The sequence below is a fragment of the Dryas octopetala genome, chromosome 2 (genome assembly GCF_963921425.1).
Source record: "Dryas octopetala chromosome 2, drDryOcto1.1, whole genome shotgun sequence".
NCBI classification, from domain to species: Eukaryota; Viridiplantae; Streptophyta; class Magnoliopsida; order Rosales; family Rosaceae; genus Dryas; species Dryas octopetala.
The window spans coordinates 28953079-28968065 of NC_141367.1; the positions used below are offsets into that span (position 1 = coordinate 28953079).

General features: G+C 36.2%; 2 protein-coding genes across 2 annotated transcripts; both read right to left on the bottom strand.

Moving 5' to 3' along the window:
• Positions 1-2662: 2662 nt before the first annotated feature.
• Positions 2663-2953, bottom strand: LOC147295304 (uncharacterized). Its single transcript, XM_086231248.1, has one exon. It carries the CDS (start codon positions 2951-2953, stop codon positions 2663-2665), a length of 291 nt encoding a protein of 96 aa, XP_086087374.1.
• A 2532-nt stretch (positions 2954-5485) lies between these two features.
• LOC147295305 (ACT domain-containing protein ACR4-like) lies at positions 5486-9297 on the bottom strand. The gene is made up of 8 exons (XM_086230725.1): positions 8774-9297; positions 8097-8169; positions 7955-8000; positions 7747-7861; positions 7542-7609; positions 6870-7460; positions 6644-6748; positions 5486-6180 (listed from the first exon to the last, which is right to left on the bottom strand). The coding sequence occupies exons 1-8, from the start codon at positions 8775-8777 to the stop codon at positions 5839-5841; spliced, it is 1344 nt and encodes a 447-aa protein (XP_086086851.1). The 5' UTR covers positions 8778-9297; the 3' UTR covers positions 5486-5838.
• Between the last annotated feature and the right edge of the window lie 5690 nt (positions 9298-14987).

Genomic DNA, 14987 nt, shown 5'->3' on the forward strand with positions numbered 1-14987 from the left:
ACACCCATCCTCGACCACGCCTACCACCCCACCCCATCATTGCCCCTCTCTCCTCTCTCCATTTCTCTCTCTTGCTCTCTCTTTCCCCACCCCCACTCTCTCTTCTTTTTCTTCCCCTACCCCGACCACCTCTCTCTCTCCCTCCCCCACCCCCTCTCTCCTGCCCACTCCACAACTGCTCCTCCAGCTAGCTCACCATTGCGCGCCAGAGAGAATAAAACTTAAAATAAAAAAATAAAAATTGGAGCAAGTTCAGTGGATCAGTGCCGAACCCGGTGGTTTTGTTTGGTAGGTACCCATCGAACAATCCTATTATATTCGGCGGGTACCTGTTGAACGAAACCACCGAGTTCGGCACTGGTCTGCCAAACCCGTTGTAATTTTTTATTTTTTTATATTTTGGTTGTTTGCTTGGGTGAGAGGAGAGAAGGAAAGAGATATAGAGAGAGAGAGAGAGAGAGGGGGAAGAATGTGGTGGTGGCTGTTTTGGATGTCTGCAGGTGGTGGCTGTTTGTAGGTGGTGCATGCGGGGAGGAGGGATTGAGAGGTGGCAAGGAGAGAGGAGTCAGAGAGGAGAGGAGGGGAGGGCTCGAGGGGAGGTGGTTGGGGTGGGGGGAAGAAGAAGAAGAGAAAGGGTGGGGGGTGGCCTTCAACGGTGAAGAAGAAGAAAAAAAAAAGGAAAAGATGGAGATGGAGATGGAGATGGGGACGGGGACGGGGTGTGTGGGTGAGAGGAGAGCTAAATGGTCTTTTTTCTTGAGTTATTTTTGTTCAAAAAGGGTGTGCAAAAAGAAATTTAAGAGTGTACAAATAGCAGCCCTCAAACATTTTGGTACCAAAAGGAGAGAGAAATTAACAAAAACGGAAAACCTGAAAAATAAATAAAAATACTTATTTTTTTTCACGGTCAACAAATAAAAAAGAGTCAAAAGACGTTGTACACTTGTACTTGTACGCTGAATATGAAAGGCTTGGCGAGTCTTTGGTGAATATAAGGCACGTCAGCTGTGAGGGCAGGGACGCAGCATTATTAATTTAGGAATTATGGCTGATGAGTTAATAAATTTAAGGTTTAGATTTTTTTAGATATTTTTTTTAAATGTTACAAAGGTAAAATATTATTTAAATAAAACTAAAAAATTATGAGAAAACATTAAAATCATAAAAGAAGTGCAAGTAGAAATTGGAGTGCGGAAATTGCCTTCTTAAACAAATCTAAAAAAACTCACTAACTGCAGTTATTGTCCACCAACTAATTAGGAACTTCTCTTTCCTTCGTTTCTCTCCCTCTCCCTCCCTTTCTTTCTTGTCCTCGTATTGTTCTTCTCTTTCTTCACCTTTCTCTTTTTTGATAAAAACAGACTGGCATGTGCGTGGGGGTGTACTGAAAGTCTAGTTTTAATGAATGATATATGCACTTTAAAATAAACTTCACACATTCACATATGAAAAGTACAAACAAGCAATATTGAAAGTTGTAACCCAAATTTTACGTTTTTGGCGACAAAGGATAAAAATTCAAATATTGGTCTTATTTATAAACCTAAATTTTTAATCCGATGCTTATTATTTTAATTGTTTCCATTAAGTCTTGTTATTTTGGTAATTGATAAAAACAATGTGGCCCTTAGTGATAATTGGATACATAATATATTGGTCAATCATGCTTTTCACTTGTGTGACTATAGTTATTGGTCTTGAGTTGCTGTGTAAGGTCTCTACTCTTAAGGCTTAGGAAAAAATTTACCAATTACGGATCTATGTGTCTATCTCTTTTATCTTTTCTAAATCGTGTGATAAAAATGATAAAGACATAGATATATATATATATAGAGTAGTGCTCTAAAGCTAACCAGTTAGCAAGTTAATACGAAGCTAACCATGTTTTTGGGCCCACCACATCACTAATCTAATAATCCGAACCATCAATTATTTAGGCCATACTTCAAAGATCATCATTGCAAAAAATCAACTAAATCGAAAATTATGTAGTCATCTAATTGAGATCAAATAAACGGTTTGGATTTTGAAATTACATTGTGCAGTGGGCCCAACATAGTGGTTAGTTTTGTATTAACTTACTAACTAGTTAGTTTTAGAGCATTCTTGTATATATATATACCAGTTGCATACAAATTTGATTTCTACGAGCATAATAGTTGCTGTGCAGTTTGCTAGTTTGGGCTTTGGCCCGCCAGTACCAAAAAAAAAAAAAAGTTGAACCAGATAAGGTAGTTTGATAATTTGGGCTTGGGCAGATTTCTTTTGGTCTGGACCTTATTGCTGTCTGACTAATGGGGCTCACAAGTTACAACCACAATCCAAGCATGGGCTATATGTTTGAAAAAAGCCCCCAAAAGAATTGGGCCTACTTGCATATTCAAACTGTGCTGCTTTGCTTCTCGAATCTCCATACACAATTACACATGAATCTTTTTTATTTCCCAATCACAACTTAAAACGCATCAACAAGAACCATATGCATATTTTTATGATCTGTAATTTATTGGCAACCAAAACCATAGAATCAAAACAAAATGTACTCAATTTACAAAGCCGTAAGAGTCAGTAACATACATGTGCCATAGAATACTATAGAGAACATAAATTTGAAAGAGAATATAAACCTTCTGAAAATTCATTAAGATTTTGTAGCATTTCCTTATTGAATACAAGAAGAGTCCAGCAAAGAAGGCAACACTAGAGGGGATAGTAGTGGGATGGGATCTTTGCTCTGATAGAAAGAATTCAGTGAAGAAGAATTTAATGAAGTACTGCTCCCCAGAGAGTTTTGCATAGCACTGCAACCAGAAGAGGCATTATTGTTAGGCTGCTTTAGCTGAAGAGGACAAGGGGCTCTTGCTTTCAACCTACTCAAACGCCTTCTGAAAATAGTTTCATCTTTGTGAGCACAAGTTTGGAAGCCTGGAAACTCAGCACCAGTGTCCTCCATTGTGTTCATGTGTTGCCTGCCTATAGCTAGCTATTTTTATGTTATTTGGATCTCAATCTCATCCCCTTATGGTTTATCATTTATGTACTCTCTTGGGTATATCTTTGAGAGAGATCTTAAGCATTATTTAATTTAGCTAGGAATCATAAATTTTACAATAAGATCATTATGAACCAGTGGTACTGTGGTGGACTTTGAGGATAGCCAGATAAACTAGGCATCATCCAATTTGGCTTGTGGGGACGAATCTGTCAATTGCCTATGAGGACCCCACAACTGGTTTGCTAATTGCTAGAGAAATGGCATGTGCATTTGTGCAGAATTGGCACCAGAAATTGCAGCATAGTTTAAATCGATGTAATAAAATATTTCATATTCTCAGCTGAGATTGAGCCACTCATGTGAGGGAAGGTTGTTCATTGCTGTGGTTCAAAGAAACCTTGCATTGGCCCAATGCCCACTTTCTGTCATGTGAGGGGGAATAAGTGCACACATTCAAAAGCCATTGCTTTCAGTGACAGGAAATTCAGAGGGCACATGATACTGAATTGGTGAGTACATACTGTGATTCTCTCTCTCTCTCTCCCATTGAATTTAAAAACATTGGGGTAGTGGCAGTGTGATCCGGATGGTTTCTTTTTTTAATATTTCAATGAATTTGGCCATTGATTTGTGGCTCACACAGTCAAAACAAATAATATTAACATCTTCGAAACACTGTTAATTATATAATTGATGGTGATATGCATGGTCATGACTCATGAGTCTGCAATGATTGTCATGCCAACTTAGCTGATCAAATTAACTAGTGTTTTAGTGCATATAAACGTCCTGATATTTTCTTTTTCTTTTCCAGTTTTAATTAATTTTAAGGAATAAAAAAATTGCACAATACAGTGGAGTGGACATCTTACGAGCATTGACTGTTGACTAGTCTAAGCAGAAGACAGACCAAACAGCAGAGTATCAGTGCTGTGCAGTTCTGTATATATTTTGGTGTTTCTTTGTCTTTGCAAGATGCATGTATATATCACAGACACAGTTAAAACAAATAAACTCATTAAGTGCATCTATGCATCTGATATCAATTGGGGGAAAAAAAAAAATTAAATGCAGGTTAGAGAGCATTGAATATATATTAGACTTCTTCTGATAGTCTTGACATGGACATTCATGTTTATCCAAGATTACAAAATGACATAAAAAGAATAAAATAAAAAAACCCACTGCTAATATTGGGATAGGCATAATCCCATTGGTACCACAATGTTAAAAATGATTTTAGAAAAATAAACACTGTACTTATACTATTCAAACCTGTCTATTTCAAAACATGCTTTTTTTTTTCCCTCAAGGCTATAACATGGTCCATACTTTCTATTGTCATCTTCTTTTCATATTAATCTTATTTGTAGTTGGCCTTGGCTTTTTAGTTTAACCAATCATTCTTTAATTATAGGTGCATCTAATAGTTGAAGTTGTGGCCAAGTTGTGATTAATTTATTGTGTTCAAAATCCAATTATCTTGTTGCTTTTGGATTACTTATCCATCGTGACCTCCTCTTGAGGTGGCATGAGCCACCTGGGTGACGAAAGCCAAGTGGCAAGTGGCTGCACCCCAAATGAGAATTGCACACCAGCCAATAATGAAGGTGCCAATCATAGAGATAGTGAGGAGGATTTGCATGGAATCATCATCAGACTGGGCTACAAATTCAAAAGAAGGCGCATTTCCCTCTGCCCTTTTTCTCTTTCCATATATTTGTTGGTCTTTCTTTTTGCTTTTGTGCTTTCAAATCCTTAGCACAACACTTGGTCAAAAAGGGGGAATGTTCAAATTGATTTGGATTGGACTACAAGGATCTTCATGGACCATTCCAAGTTCCAACCACTAATGGGTACTCCAAACCAGTTTAATGGAAATGGGAAAAAAGTTTATAGAATATGCATCCAGATTCTTTTAAGTCTACCCCAATTTGGATTTGTCTGCAAAGCTTTAGCAGCAAGATTCAATCCTACAAAATTGAGGAAGGCCCTGGCAAATGGATTATTCTAAAATACAAGAAAATAATTTCACTCACATGCGTTCTTAAACACACAAAATGTATTATGAATTCACCACTCTTTTATCTACACGCGAATTCTCAGTACACTAGAACCACCCCGTCACAAAGAGTGGATGAGACGCAATTTAGAAACAGGGCAGTGTTCAACAGACCAAATGGATTTTGACAACAAAACCAGTCTCCAAAGTGCCTGTCTCAATCTGATAGTGATTGTATGCATAAATAAAGCTACAAACCCATAACTCTTATAGTCTGTCCAATGGGAAAGGGAGTGGTCAATGTTTGGTACCCTCACCCACCAAGAAACAAACAAACTTTGAATGGAAACTTTTTCACTCAACAAAAAGTATCTTTCCATGCAGTTTCTTATACTGGCCCGCTGGTATATGTTAAATTGTCAAGAAACTTCAAATCATTGGACGCCAATAAAAAATTAGGCAATGAACTGCAGCAATCACCCCAACCAGAAAAAATATAAATAAAATTTGAGATTCATAGTAAATATAATGCTACCATAACATTGAATAAGAAAAATTATGTACAAAGTTTAGACCTGTAAGACTCATTTTCTCTGATCATTACACAATCAGGTAATCCATCTTTGCTTTAATGATCCAACTTGAGGTTGAATCACGGTAACTAATAAAGGCTAAAGCAGAAGCTCATAGAGGTTATTTACAAACACTTCACTCTATTTCTCTCCTTTAATAAACGGCTGTGTTCCTAGTTTGTCACTAAACCACTAAGATGGTCTAAATTTTAGTGAAGTCAGCCTTTGACGGGTGTTATGTACAAGAGGAGCGACCTATGACTGGTTTCTCAAGAATAAGACCTAACCAATTTAAAATTAACAAAAGACCTGGACTTGAAGAGACCACCAAAGAGGAACCTGGTTGGAGATTCCTGAGAACCAGGTTTTATTTCTTCAGGGCTGCCTTTCACTTTAAGTATAGTCTGCCCAATTACTTGTCGGATGGACTCTATGGTCTTGGAATCAACAGGATAACCTGATGCATCACTAACATAGAATGTATTAACAGCTTTGCCTGCTTTGGTTGTCACTTCTGCTCTGGTTACAGTGAGGCTATTCTCTCGAAAGATCCGGGTGACATCAGATAGCAGCCCAACTCTGTCAGTAGTGCAAAGTTCTAGCTTCAAACCCTGCATGAGGAAGAAACAAATTAGTTGTCTGCATATCAATGGAGCCTCTCAAAATTAACTGAATTAAAAATGTTAAAAGTTTTATAGTTATTATGACTAAACAGAACTTTCTAAAATAAGCACACATTCATAACAGCATCAAAGCAACAACATCTAGTAGACAAATTAGACAAACAGATGAATGCAATTGAACATAATGAGACAAAGGAATATATCTATAGTAGTACTGGTTTCTCAAAAGGAAAGCGTCAACATCCATGATTTTTAATGACAATTTGACTCAACCAAATGAGTACATTCACTAAATTATACATTAAGAAATCAAAATATATATCACTCCTTGTCATGCATTGGAGCTATTAGTAGCCTCAAATGCATGCTTTTGGTTACCATTGGAAGCTTTCTGCCCAAAACACATGCAGACAAACAGATAATTTGATATGGAATAGTCCACTCGACTCACCTCAGATACTCTTCTCTCAATAGCTGCTTCAAGGCATTGTATCACTCTTTGTCTCTCTGCATCTGATTTCACAGGGGATCCATCTATATGCCTGATATAGTATTCCTACAAATTCACCCAAACAATAATTAGGCAAGATACTTTAACCAAAGCAAATTAAAGCTCGTCTCACCCCGCAGCCCAAAAACACAATTATATGTAAGTTGGAAAAGTGAAAAGGGCATACCTGATAAGCTTCTGGACCCTCAGCATCAATATTGGCATGAAAAACCACATATTGCATGTCTGTCAAAGTGCAAACTGTATCGAAGAGAAGCTTTGGCCTATCTTTACTCATGATAGTAACCACCGAGTAGTCTTTGTCATGCCAGTTAACAACATTCACATTTGGTCTTTGCTTGTCATCCAAGACACCATCATCAACTCGTTCATAATCCCTATCTGCAAACATCATTTGGTGAAGCCTTCTTTCAGTGTGTGTGACAGTGTGAGAGACAACAGTCCTAGCTCCCCTGGATTTGTTACTGCCCTTAAGTACATTGCACAGTAATTCCTTAATCCTAGCTAACCTCTGAGGATCAGTAATTGCCAACCCTGTCTCCTCATCAGTCACGTGCATCACGGATGCAGCCCTTGTGTTGTGCGTCCAGACTTCCGCACTCACTACATTGCATTTAAGATTGGTGAGGACAGCACTCACTTCGGAGAGTAATCCTGGTCTATCACTTCCAGTCAACTCAATTGCAGTATGGTCCATAGATTGTTTCACACCAACAGATCTCATGGAAGAAGCAAAGCAAGACTCTGGACCAAGAGACTGAAAATAAAGGGAGAAATTAGTGTCTGTTCACATCAAAGAGAGCAAAAATAGGATTAAAAAAAGTCAAACAAAACTCACCTTTCGAATATAGTCCAAAACCTCTTCATCTGTAACCTTGTTTCCATCTTGATCAGTGACATTAAAAACTGATTTAAGAAAAAAATCACAAATCAGTTTCTAACTCCAGCGCAAAAGGAATAACTTTTACAGTGATAAAAAAATTTAAATAAAATAAAAGAAATCCCACTACTAAGAGTCACAGAGGTACTAAAAGGAGTGTTACCATCCATGAACCAGCCACCATCTGAAGATATGTACGCTTTGGTTACGATAAGGTTAAGATCAGTAAGTACTTGTACAACTTCCAGAAGTATTCCTTGTTTGTTTGCACTATCCACCTGCATCAGAAAACTGGTATAAGTACCAAAACTTCCATAACGAGAGAGGAAAAAAGCCGGTGAGGACACAAAAGAGAGAAATCATAGCCATACCCTTATCACCGAAGCATTTTTGCAGGCTTCATTGTCAATTACAACCCTGACAAAACAGTAGTGGAAAAAGAGGTGTGAATCTCAAAAGCATGGTAGAATTTAAGTTACTGTGAGAAACATTGAAGAAGGTGAGATTGCATACCTGGGTGGGTTCATTCGCCGGATGAGTTTCTCATATTCATCATCCATGTCATGTGAAAAGCTCATGCTAACCTCTGAAGAAACCCCACAATAATAAAAAAAAATTAGGCAAAAAGCTAGGAGTATAAAAGGAGCCAATCCGAGAAGAAAGGGAATTTACACAGAACAGTTGTAACCAATCAGGGAAAGATACTTGTAAATCCCAATGGAAGGAAGGAAACGAAAAAAACCACCAACTAAATGACTTGTTGCACAAACATCAAAAAGACCAGAGATGAAAATAGAGAGTGTAAATACAATTAAAAAAAAATGGCTAGCTGATCTTTCAATAAAGACCAGAGAGAAAAGAAAACTTACAAATTCACACTTTCTCACACTCAAAAAGAAAATTAAAACGAGGCTAACACAGTTTTCACAGCCAGCAGAAGCAGACAGAAACAAAACTGAGAACAGAGAAGTATCTCCCAAATCCCATCACCCACTTCACAATTAAGCAACGAATGGAGAAGAAACGCACAGATAAACAACACGTACCCCCATCCCCGACAGGCCCGAAGGCCCCAAATTAAAAGGCAAACGACCAAAACCACTGAAAATCATGAAGCACCAAGAACCAGAGAGAAACAAAAAATCGAAGAACAAGGCACCAGAAAACGAAAACGAAAAAACAGCACCTACCCATTACAATTGCTGAGGATTCGTGATCTCCAACACCAAAAGCTTTTCCTTTTCTTGGTTGTCTCAAAGTAAACGAAGAAGAGAAGCACACAGTGAGGCTTGGTGTGTATAACACAGAAAGAAAAAGGCTAGGTAGTATATCTTTATATACAGAAAGAAGATCTCAGAATCCTAAGACTTCCCGTTCTTGATCTCTCTCACTAAGGAAACAAATTAATTATATATAATATTTCTATACCTTAAAAAAAAAAACCCCAAAACAAACAAATTTAAAACCAACCCATTAAAACACTCTCCAAAATCAGACACCCCCCGACACAATACTCCAAAACCTGCAAGTTCAAAAGGTACCCCCAAAACACAGCCTTCCCTCTTTCTCTCTCTGGCATGCTCTTGTTTTCTTTACAGGGTCTCTCTCTCTGTGACTTTCCAAATTCACTCTCTCTCTAAAATTGAGAATATTTGAGTACTTAAAAAGAAAGTTCCCAAAAAAATACAGAGTGGGGTGGCTGCCCTGGCTCGCTCTTTGAATCTGAACTAACTACACCCGCGCAGTTTAGCAACGACCCGAATTTGCGGGACTGGTAACGTGGCTGTATGCTAAAGTGCGCTGGTGGGGGTAAAATGGTAAATTTGGGGAGGAGAGTAATACTAGTCTCCAACTCCAAGGTTTGTGGAGCGGACCAATTGAGCCAATGAGGGTGGAGTCAATGAACCATGGTCTAGACTCTAGGCCTAACTTTTATTAACGGTTTGTCTTTGTCGCCTTGGAACTCGGTTGAATTTCAAAACACACCGTTTTGGTCAATTTCCTTGCTAAATTTGCTAACTCATTCTTGAACTTAATGCCCACCATTTAAGATTTCTGATGACTTTTTAATTAATTCTTAATTAGTGAAACGGTAATGATGGAATCGGAATCTGAATCCTTTCGGGGGCTTTGAATGGTTTCCATGAATGAGGTTCTTAATAAGAGAGAGACACACACACATGTTATAATCCCCTTTTTTCCTGTCTTTGGTTCTTGGGCTTGTCCATGGAGCACAGCCATTGAAGTTTCACCAAACTCTCATCAATGCTTTGCGAATTTTAATTAACTCTTAATGACATGAATTACTTGGGAAAATAGCTATAAACACCCCTTTTTTTGTTTTAAATAACTAAAGAAACTTAGTTATGCATTTATCTTTATTATTATAAAATCAGCATAAGAGTTTGGTGTTGCATGCTTTATAAAAAATATAAATGCTTATCAAAGGTGTAGCTGTAAACCCAAGCACCCGAATTCGAATCTCCAGTTCGACCCTTGGAGCCAGGCAGCATGGAAGGTAAAATCTATTGTGAATCCCCTAAGCTCGGGGTGGATTACCTGTCTTTTACCGGCCCAAGGGATTAGTCTAGTGGGAGAAAGGTAGCCCAAGACACCTTCCGTTACAAAAAAAAAATGCTTAAAATACCTATCATTCAACAAAAAATCAAATAAAAAAAAAAACCTTATAGCTAAAGGTAGAGGTGTCAAACGGGTCGGGTCAGCCCAAGCACGACGTGGCACGGCACGATTAAAATATGCACAGCATGGCACGACACGATTAAATGGGCCGGACCGGGCTGAAGTTTTTAGCCCATCGGGCACGGTATGGCACGAGCACGACACGGGCAAGCACGGCATGAGCACGGGCACGAAATGGGCCCAAATTAGGCATGACTATTTTAACATTATTTTTTCCATTTTTAGATGACTTTTCAACAAAAATATTCAATTTTCATGAAAAATTATGTTAATATTTAATTATAAATAAGAAAAAATATCATAAGATTAGTTTTATCACTCTAAAAAATAAAAATAAAAAAAGGTCTGTAGGCCGGCCCGTTTAAGGCATGACACGAGCACGAGCACAAATGGCCCGTGGGTCATGAGCAGTGCCGGCCTTAGGTATTAACTATATGAGCCTATCCAGCACGGCACGAAAGCACGATGGACTCAACTTAACCGGCATGGCCTGTTTAACACTTCTAGATGAAGGTATAATTGTAAAATATAACTATTAAAATAAATTTTAAAAAATAATAATAATAACATCACCACCTTAAAACGTGGAAAGAGTGATGATAAGTTATAAAATAATAATAATAATAATAAAATACAAAATAAAAAAAACACAGTGAAAATGTCAATTGACACATACCAAGATTATAGTAATCATTAATTATATGGGACTTTACAATATATATATATATATATATATGTGAATGTAACAATATATTTGGAATATAATATGCTAATGTGAGTGTCAAAACCATATGATTTATATATTCTTAAAAGGCAGAGGATCCTATAAAATCATTTTTATGGTATATTATCTTTATTTTATTTTGTTGTTATATCTCAATTTTCTTTATGAAGTTAATGAAATAGAAAACTACTTTTTCCATATATATTGTAGCTAAAGAAAAAAAAATAGCGAAATACCTTCTTCGTTGTATGTTAGTTGAATCTTCTATCAGTTAGGTCAATATATATATATATATATATACAGGCTCCTTCTGTTGAGGTATACCTCAACTTATTTATGTTGAGGTATACCCTGTTGGGGCCCACACGAGTCGTTTTGTGTCGATCCGAACCGTTCAATTTTTACATCTCCATAGATAGATCATCCTTGCAAAAAATTAGCCAAATCGGAAATCATTTGTCTATCTAACTTTGATCAAATAAATGGACGAACCAAGTATTTTCAATGAAACCGTCCATTTGTTTTATCAAAGTTAGATAGGCAAATGATTTCCGATTTGGCTAATTTTTTGCAAGGATGATCTATTGATGAAGATGATCCTTGCGAACGGTTCGGTTCGACACAAAACGACTCATGTGGACCCCAATAAGGTCATACCTCAACTTATTTAAGTTGAGGTATACCTCAACAGAAGGAGCCTGTATATATATATATATATATATATAGTAATGGTCACTAATTCATCATATAGTAAAGAATTTTACGCTTACCTAAATACCTAGTAACTAATTTTAATAATTAGAATTGTTTATATTTTAGAACATCATTAAAAGATCGTCTTTATTAAAAATCAGCCAAATTAAAAACTGTTTAGGTGTTAATATTATTTACCATTTTATCTGACAAACTGTATTTATCTGCACAGTTTAGATGATCAAACAATTACGAATTTGGTTGATTTTTTACATATAAAAGACTTCATGTTAGAAAGGAAATTATTATTCTAGTAATTAAAAGCATTCTCTTACACTATTTTTTATTTAAAAAAAAAAACTTGCGGCCAAAGATGCTAACTGCGTATCTTTATATATGTGATCAGAAACGTGGTTACTAGTAATTAGCTATACAAGAAATATAATCAATAATGTGATATTATAAATATAGTTAGGCACTAATTACAGGATTCCCCAACCAAACTAATCCATTGGTTTAATCATTAGTTTATGCTTGATACACGTCTACAAGTTGTTTGTACTTGACATGGTATAAACTATTAACGGTTTTTTTTTTAATTTATATTTAGTATCTAAATTTTGACCATTATTTTAATGTGGTACCTAAACTTTTATTTGTCCAAATTGAGTACTTAAGCGTTTATTTTGTGTCTAATAGGTACCAAAATGAATTTATGTTAAAATTGTCAACAAAAGTTAGGGGCAATATAGTCACTAAAAAAAATATTTTAATTATTTTCTTTATATGTGTAAAATAAAAATAAAAACACAACAAAAAATTATAATTAAAATATAATTTTTTTGAAGCGACTATATTGTCTCTAACTTTTGTTAACAATTTTAACAGAAATTCACATGGATATCTATTAGATACAAAATAAAAGTTTAGGTATCACATTAAAACAATAGTCAAAATTTAGATACTAAATATAAAAAAAAAAAAAAAAAAAAACCCAACTATTAAATTAAACTCACAACATTGGCATGATCTTTCTTTATCTAATGGCCACCGCAAACAAACTGCAGTTCTGCACCATGGAGAGTGCTGCTGCTCCATGAAAATATCCACTAACTAATATATTTATTTTTGTTTAATCAAACCCAAGCTTATAATTTCTTATACATTATACGCATCACATGAACTCTCAACTTGCTGGGGGGTCGGTAAATGTAACAATATTTAAACCGCCAAATTAAATTCTAAAATTTATTGCGAATATTTTTTTTTTCTTTTTCCTCATTCATAGCCCATAGGATAATGTTAGTGGTGGATTTGATCATTTGAGCGCCCCACATCTACAATTCCACATGATTAGGCAAAGCTGCAAGCCTGCAAGCAAGCAGTTGATAAAGCACATATATACATTATATTATATTATATATATGCAGTCCGATTCAGGTGTGAATGTTAGACCTGAACGTTGGCGGCCCTTGAAAATTATATATATATATATATATATAATACATTAATACATAGTTACATAGCCACCGCCCTCTCTTTGGCTCTTTGCTGAATTGCTCTCGAGTCAAATATATATTTGGTGCGCGCGCACATACGCGTGTCTCGTGGTTCATGCCGGAGCTTCACGTGGTCCCATCTGCTACCTCTTACACCTTATGCTTGTTCATAAATTCAGGGACTACACAATTTACAATTTTACATACTCATTTTAATAGGGCACACTCCCACCCCACATTCCAGTTTGTGAGGCACCTACCCTGGCTAGTTACACCACGTCTCACCCACCTTTGGGACATTGGGGTTGCCCCAACCCCGTTGTTATTGACCAAAATGTCCAGAACCCATTTTCAGGGATGTGCCCAAAATGGTGTGAATTTGGTGGCTTCCACCTAGAGGGTTTGGTGGGGGTGGGGGTGGTAGTGCTGGTGGTGCTACATCTATGCGACGGCCACTTGGACTTGGCCAAGGGCACAACGTACCCCATAAACTAAAGGACTAATAAGGGGATCAGCCTACCATTAATTAATTTGTTTGTTAAGATGTCCACCCGATATCCACCACATTAAAGAGCCTAGATAGAGAAGGAGACACCCCAAGACGACCAAAGCTTAAGAGTCTCGGAATTTGTCTTCTGATCACTGCCGCTGACCCCACTAATATTGTTTACTTGTACCCCATTTCCCATTTGAATGGGCAACCACCCATGAAACCGATCAAATGGTGTCCTAATCAGCCCCTTTTTTTTGGAGGAAACAATTCATGGCATATATGAAGTTCCTAGTGCAAAAAGGTCACGTATCTTGGAAATGACTTGATTTCCAAGTGCCCCAAAAATCTAGTAATGTCTTGGAAATCAAGTAATTAACCATATAAAGATGCGCAACGTTTTGTACAACATTTTATAAATTCTTAGAAAATATATAATCCTAGAAGAATCTTTGTTAAATCAAGAATCAAAATTAAGCCTAATCTTGTAGAATTGAAATTGTGAAGCTAGAAAACAGAGCAAATCAAATAAGTGGGTAAAATAAAACAAGATTTGGCTCAATTTTGATAATTTAAGATGTATCGAGAAGAATAATCAGTTTTTTTTTTTTTTAACTGCCATTGACTTTCATATTTAAGGTTTTTCATTAATTTCCTCTCTATAATCAAAAGGATCAATTACAAAATACTTACATTAACTATCAAAATTATCAACTCCACAAAACTTTTCCATTCAAGTGTACTGGACAAATTAATCCTATATCACAATATACAATAACCCCCTAGTAATAGACTAGGGTCCATATAGATTCACATATAGTGTTAAAAGTAATTTTATCCTCTCAAATTCATTATTTTTTTTATGTAATTATGTTTAAATATATGGTTATAAACTTATAATTAATGGTCTGGACTCTTTGGTAATGAATATTGTTTAGCATGATTCTTTATTTTTGGATAACTCATAAATCATGTGATTCTTAATTCCGTTACAATTATTTTTCTTTTTAGACGTGCACCAACCAGATCATCACAATCATTAGACATTTCGGCCTGTAACAAAAAAAATTTCACAAAACAATGCTTGTAATTGAATCAAATCCAAGTGAATGTGACGTACATTTTATTAATCTACCCCACTCCTTATCATTTTTTGTAATAATAACCAAATCCTTATCAATGTTATCAATGAGCACACTAAGTAGCTAACCACTTATTAAAAAAAAAAAGTTTCAAAAATAGAAAAACCGTTTAACTACTAACTACCATTCTAACTGTCATCAAGCCCATAGAAAAGT